General features: G+C 54.7%; 1 protein-coding gene across 1 annotated transcript; it reads right to left on the reverse strand.

Moving 5' to 3' along the window:
- Positions 1–1,051: 1,051 nt before the first annotated feature.
- Positions 1,052–5,170, reverse strand: DAZAP2 (DAZ associated protein 2). The gene is made up of 4 exons (XM_084802877.1): positions 5,014–5,170; positions 3,669–3,787; positions 2,680–2,925; positions 1,052–1,317 (listed from the first exon to the last, which is right to left on the reverse strand). Exons 1-4 carry the CDS (start codon positions 5,024–5,026, stop codon positions 1,189–1,191), a joined length of 507 nt encoding a protein of 168 aa, XP_084659003.1. The 5' UTR covers positions 5,027–5,170; the 3' UTR covers positions 1,052–1,188.
- Positions 5,171–6,000: the final 830 nt, after the last annotated feature.

A 6,000-nucleotide genomic window follows, 5' to 3' on the forward strand; every position in this document is an offset into this window, starting at 1 on the left:
GAGTGAGGTGTAATGCAACTTCATCACTTTATTCAAATCTTCAAAATAGTCTTTATTCTACATTTTTTAGTATAAAAAATCCACAAGTTAAGTGCACCACAGTGTAGAGACAGACAACGCTGAACTTCCATTAACAGTCGATGGTACAAACATCACATGTACAGAACACGAGCTTTAGATGAACTGAAATACCAGATAAAATAAAACCCAATCTCAGAAAACAAATCAAAATACCAAGGATCCCTGAAATATTAATCCTAATGAGAGCTCACCGACTCAAGTCATTTCATAGTGAGGCGGTCACGTGACCCTATAACCAACCTCGGGGAACTCCTGGGAGCGAGTGGCTGCAGGAGACACTTGGGAAACAACAGCTGGGGTTTGATCTGAAGCTCTCTTAATTTGGCCTCAAAGCCAAGCTTTTGATATGCATCTTTCTTCCCTGCCTGTCATGTCTAAAGAAACTCTTCTGGGACAGTCTGCTCTGAGAGCTGCTGTTTCAGTTCAGGTTCTGCACCACAGCAAGTCTGGGTTCGTGGTGATGCAGAGACGGTTCACAAGGTGGGTCACCTCGCCTGCAGATCTGTAAAACCCGAACAAAGGGGTCTGTGCTCGGGGCACATGGGGGCTTCAGAGGATCCTTATTAAAGACAGTTAAAAACTGGCAAGTGGGACAGGTGCAAGGCGAGAAGGGGCTGAGTCTGACTGGCTTTCTGTCCTGCACCACTGATCCATAAGCAGGAGGGGAGGGAGGAGGCAGGCGCTAATGCATTTCATCTAACAAGTAATAGAAATCAAAGACGTAAAGGAGATTAAAGACCAATCAGAATAATTTGGCAACTTTAATTCTTAGGAAGATCAAAGTTCCCTCCAAACCTAATTTGATGTTTTACTACTAGAAGCAAAGGCCAGCATGGCACAGTGTCACTCTCGCCCTGGGGCTGCGCCACTCACAGTCATTTGAAGAACGGGTGGCGCCCTACCTCAGACCACTTTAGGGAGGGGCTGCTGCCCTTACATGGTTCCTTATTAAATTTGAAAAGTGCCTCAAAGTTTGGACACCAGAAAGACACCCCCAAAACATGTGTCTAAACTGCAACTTCAGGTTAATATGACTAAAGCAGTTACATTGTGAGAAGTGCTGAAGGTATGTGATGTCTTTCCCGGCACAGGAGCGGCCACGGCTTCTCACCAAATGGTGTAGCCGCCGTCTGAGCCACCCATGAAGAAGTTCCCCTTGCGCTGGGTTACCAGAACGTTGGCCCCCTGCATGACGGCAAGCTGAGCAGCATTGGGAGGACATCCGGGTGGCGGAGGCTACAAAGGAAGGACAAGGTACGGTGAGCACAGGGAAGGGCGCGCGGGAGGCGAATGCCGCTCAAGAAGGTGGGTGGGTGCCAACTCTAACTTCTGTTTTGCAGGGGTCTGGGTGGGTTGACCCAGGGTCTCACGGTGTAGCCTTGACGTGCCTGGTCCGTGCTGTGTAGCCCAGGTTGACACTAAACTCAAAGGAAGCCTCGGCCTAAAAGCCTCCCCGAGGCGGGGTTACAGGCAGGAGACACCCCAGCACACAGCACTTTAAGGAGCTCACTCTGCTGCAGTTTCAGCTCTAGAGCATCTCTGCCTTCTCTGACTCCACCACACAGGCGGGAAAGGAAGCCTGTCACTCACTCCAAGGGCCCCAGCTCTCAGAGCAGCCTGTTAATAGCTCCTTCTCAGGGGAGCCACCCCACCCCACAGGGCCCCTTGTGGGCATGTGGGGCTTTACTTACCAGCATATGCTCTACCACTGGGCTACACGCTCAATGACTGCAGAGCTTTAACTTAAGTCAGCAACGACGCCATTGCCAGCTCACTCTAGAATGTGGCTCCTGAGAGGATGTCCTTGGCTAGAGCCACACACTGGAGCACTGAGCAGGAGGACCTGGTGCCTAAATCCACTGACCAGGGGCAACACATTCTACTTTCTTAATCACTGAGGTCCTAGTACATTTCACCCTCATGGCAAACAATAAGTGCTGACTCAACAAGAAGCTTCAGGGGGGTTGGAGGGGTGGCTCAGCGGGTAAGAGCACTGGCTGCTCTCCTAGAGGTCCTGAGTTCAATTCCCAGCACCCACATGGTGGCTCACAACCATCTATAATGAGATCTGGCGCCCTCTTCTGGCCTGCAGGTGGTCATGTGGACAGAGCACTATACATAGTAAATAAATCTTAAAAAAGCAGCAGCAGCAACAGCTCCACTAGGCCAGTTCACTGTGTGCAAACCTACTGAAAAAGGAGCTAGCAGCTAGTAGTAGTGTTGGTTTTGTTTGTTTGTTTGTTTGTTTTTCATTTTTTGGGATTTTCAAGACAGGATTTTTCTGTATAGCCGTGGCTGTCTTGGAACTCACTTTATAGATCAGGCTGCCTCCAACTCAGAGATCTGCCTGTCTCTGCTTCTACCTGAGTGTTGGAATTAAAGGTGTGAACCACTACTGCTCAGCTAGCCAGCATGAAAACAAATCTAATCAACCCCAAAACCAAAGACTGTCCAATGTCCCAATCGGCCACATTTCTGCCTGTGAGAGGGCAATAGTTGTGCTGCCCCTGACCACTATTGTCCAGGGATGGCGGGAGAATGCTCATGACCTCACTCCAGAAAGTCCCCGATACACACATACATGAGGGCCATACTCACAGGAATGTTGCCAGCAGTAGCGCCAGCTCCAAACCTGGCTCCAGCATCGTAGCCTCCTTCCACTAGCACTGCTGAGCCCGGTGGGTAGATGGGACCAACTGGGTAATAGGCCATGGGGATTGTGGAGCCCAAAGGCCCGACAGCCACAGACTGAGCCATAGGCAGGTACAGCGAGGCGCCAGGAAACGCAGCTGACATGGTGGGCACCGTGGCAGCCCCTGGATGAACAAAGCTTGGACGATAGAGCTGAAGAGGCAGAAGGGAAGACAAATGTTACTTCGTGACCTTCCTACTCAGAACCACCTCCCGAGCGGGGCCAGCCCTCAACTGTGCAGGATGCACAACCCTGAGCTCCTGGGCCTCCTGCATTCACCTCTTTTTGTTTTTTTGTTTTGTTTTGTTTTTCAAGACAGGGTTTCTCTGTGTAGCCTTGGCTCTCCTAGAACTCTTTGTAGACCAGGCCGTCTTCGAACTCACAGCAATCCACCTGCCTCTGCCTCCTGAGTGCTGGGATTAAAGGCGTGTGCTGCCACCACCTGGCCTTCACCTCTTACAAGCCTGTACCACCATGGTGCTGGGGACCAAGTCCAGGACTTAGTGCAGGGTAATCCCCCATCGGATTTTGGAGACAAGGCAGCCTTGAACTCAGGATCCTCCTGCCTCGGCCTCCCGAGTGCTGGGGCTAGCAGCCTGTGCCACCATGTAGGGATCGGGAGTCCACTCTCAGTCCCCAGTGTGCAGGTTACACGCTGCGTTCCAATCACTGGCACACAATATTGGGCCATCTGCTGCCACTGCTACTATTGGGCTCAAGGGACCCAAACTCAACTCAACTCAGCATTTGTCAAATAATCAGACAACACTCTCAATCCCAGTGGGAATTATCAGCTCATGCTTTAGGTTATCCACAGAGCATCCCGTTTGTGAAGTCAGATTTGAAGACTGTGATGTCAATTCGTTCAAAGTCTAGGAAGCAGGAAGCACAGTACCTCTGAGTATGCAGGTGGTGCATCAGTGTAGGGTGGAGCCTGAGGAAGGTGTAAGGTCTGAGGGTACACTGCATTCCCAGGAGGCTGCACGGGGTAGGTAGGCTGTGTTGGATACTGCCCTGGAATACAAAATGGGGGGGGGGGGGCGGGAGAGGATGCTTAGTAAATCTGAAGGGGGAGGCAGACAGGAAAGATGGCTCAGGGGTTACAAAGTGTGCTCTTCCTGAGGACCCAAGTTCTGTTCCCAGCATCCGACGTCTGACACAACCTCCTTTCGACCCAAGCTTCTGCCTTTGTGGGCACCTGCACTCAAGTTCACGTAACACAGACAGACAGACAGACACACTCACTTAAAATCACAAATCTGTAAACAGAACCAACAAATGGGGCAGGGTGCACAGGGTAGCCAACTTGGTGGGGAGCAAGCAGGAGACATGCAGATGGATAGAACTGCATATTTTCTTGGAGCCAAGACAATGAGGATTGTCCCTGCATCCTCGAAGGTGCTGGGTTCTGACTGGGCAGAAGGTGCTGTTCCCACTCGCGTACTGATGGAGGAACCAAGTCTAACTTGGCCACGTTCCCTCCCCAATAAAGGGCAGGCTCCTGAGGCTGTGGGCTGCTGGTGTCTTAGGTGACTTTTACCCTGGTTTGTGTCCTCCGGGCTGGGCTGTAACCAGTCCAGACTCCGTGGGACCCAACGGTTCTGGGTGTTTCCCTCACGGGTTCCTATTCAAGGTCGACTTCCAGAAAAGAGCGAGCGAGTGGAAGTTAACCAACCGTAAGGACGACGGCGGGAGGGGTGTAGAAGCGCAGCGCAAGCCCAGGGACGCACGGTGAGCAATCCCGGCCCCTGAGGGGGGAAAAGCGCCGAGAGGCGAAGGGAGGCGGGGGAGGCGGCGCGCGGCGGGGCCGGCACCTCACTAGTTAAGCGCGGCCGAGGCCTGTTGTTCCGCGGCGCGGGGCCCCGCCTCTGCCGGCCCCCCATTGGCCTACCCAAACCCCTGCTCTAGCTTCCCATTCGCTCCAGCGGGTGCCCGTCACGGGAAAGCGCCCCCACGTCTCACACGCACACACACACACGCACACACACACACACAAACACACACACAAACACACACACACACGGGAGCCCGCGGCTCCAAACTGCGCCACAGAGTTTATGGGGGCCGGGGGTGCCGAGCGGCTGCGGGGTGTGTGTGTGGGGGGGAGGCGGCCACGTCAGACACCGCCCCGGGCCCGGGAGCGGCGCGCCACAGCCCACCCGAGCCCGTCGGCCCCCGACCCGCTCGCCCCGGACCCGCCCGCCTCCCCGACGGCCCCCGCCGTCCCCCCCCGGCCTTGCCTTTGCTGTTCATGGTGGCTGCGGGTCCGCTCCCACTCGGCGTCGCGGACGGTTATTTTTTTCCGTCCTCTTCCTGTTCGGAGTCACTTCCGTGTCACGTGACGCCCGTCCGCTGCGCGTCGCCGCCGGAAGCCCCGCCCCTCGCCGCCGGGATGGCGCCCCCTCGACCCTGCCCTCTCTGGCTCCGCCCCCCTCCCGAGGAAGGCGGAGCCCGCCCCCAGGGAGGGCGGGGCTTGCGGAGGGCTGGTGTCCAGGCGACTCCTGGGCTCCCAGGCTCCTCCGCTCGCGTTCTGGGTGAGGACACAGGTTAGCCGCGGGCCGGCCCTTCCAAGCCGGACCTGGGCTTCTGCTGACGGCCCCGCCTCCGGCTCCCTCCCCTCCTATCCTTCTCCCTCCCCCACTCCCTGCCCTGGGATGGACCGCAGGTGCTGGCCTGTGGTCCGAGTGCTCCACCCTCAGTCGCCCTGAGGAGTAAAGATGACGTCTTTCGGGACAGTTCCTCCTCGGACCAGACTATCTGCCCAGCACTGTGCGGTAGAGATAAAGGGACCGGCCAGTCGCTGTGACCTTATGGCCCACGTGGTGGTCACGGCAGTGGGAAGCGGCCTCGGAGCGACCGTGGGGAGACCCACTGCACCCCATAGACGCCCGTCGTCCCAGTGGTTGAGAGCACAGTTCCTCCCCTAACCCCCCATCAGGTTCTGGACTCCGTGTGACCTGCGCACGCGTGTCACATGTTCAAGCAGACATACACACAAATAAAAATAAACATTTGAAAAGAAAAAAAAAACTGATCTAAAGAGCAGTTACAGATTCAGGGTTTGTGTCCTGACTCCCAGGTTCCGGTTAACACCCTGTGCCTCCCCTGACTAGGGTGCACTAACTAAAGGCTGTTTTGGAGCTATTTTAGGTGTTTTAAGTTTTCCCTTTAAGTATTTAAATTATTAACTTGATTCGTATTAAATCAGTATCATAAAGCCTGTGATT

This window comes from Acomys minous (genome assembly GCF_964271855.1).
Source record: "Acomys minous genome assembly, chromosome: 12".
Lineage (NCBI taxonomy): Eukaryota > Metazoa > Chordata > Mammalia > Rodentia > Muridae > Acomys > Acomys minous.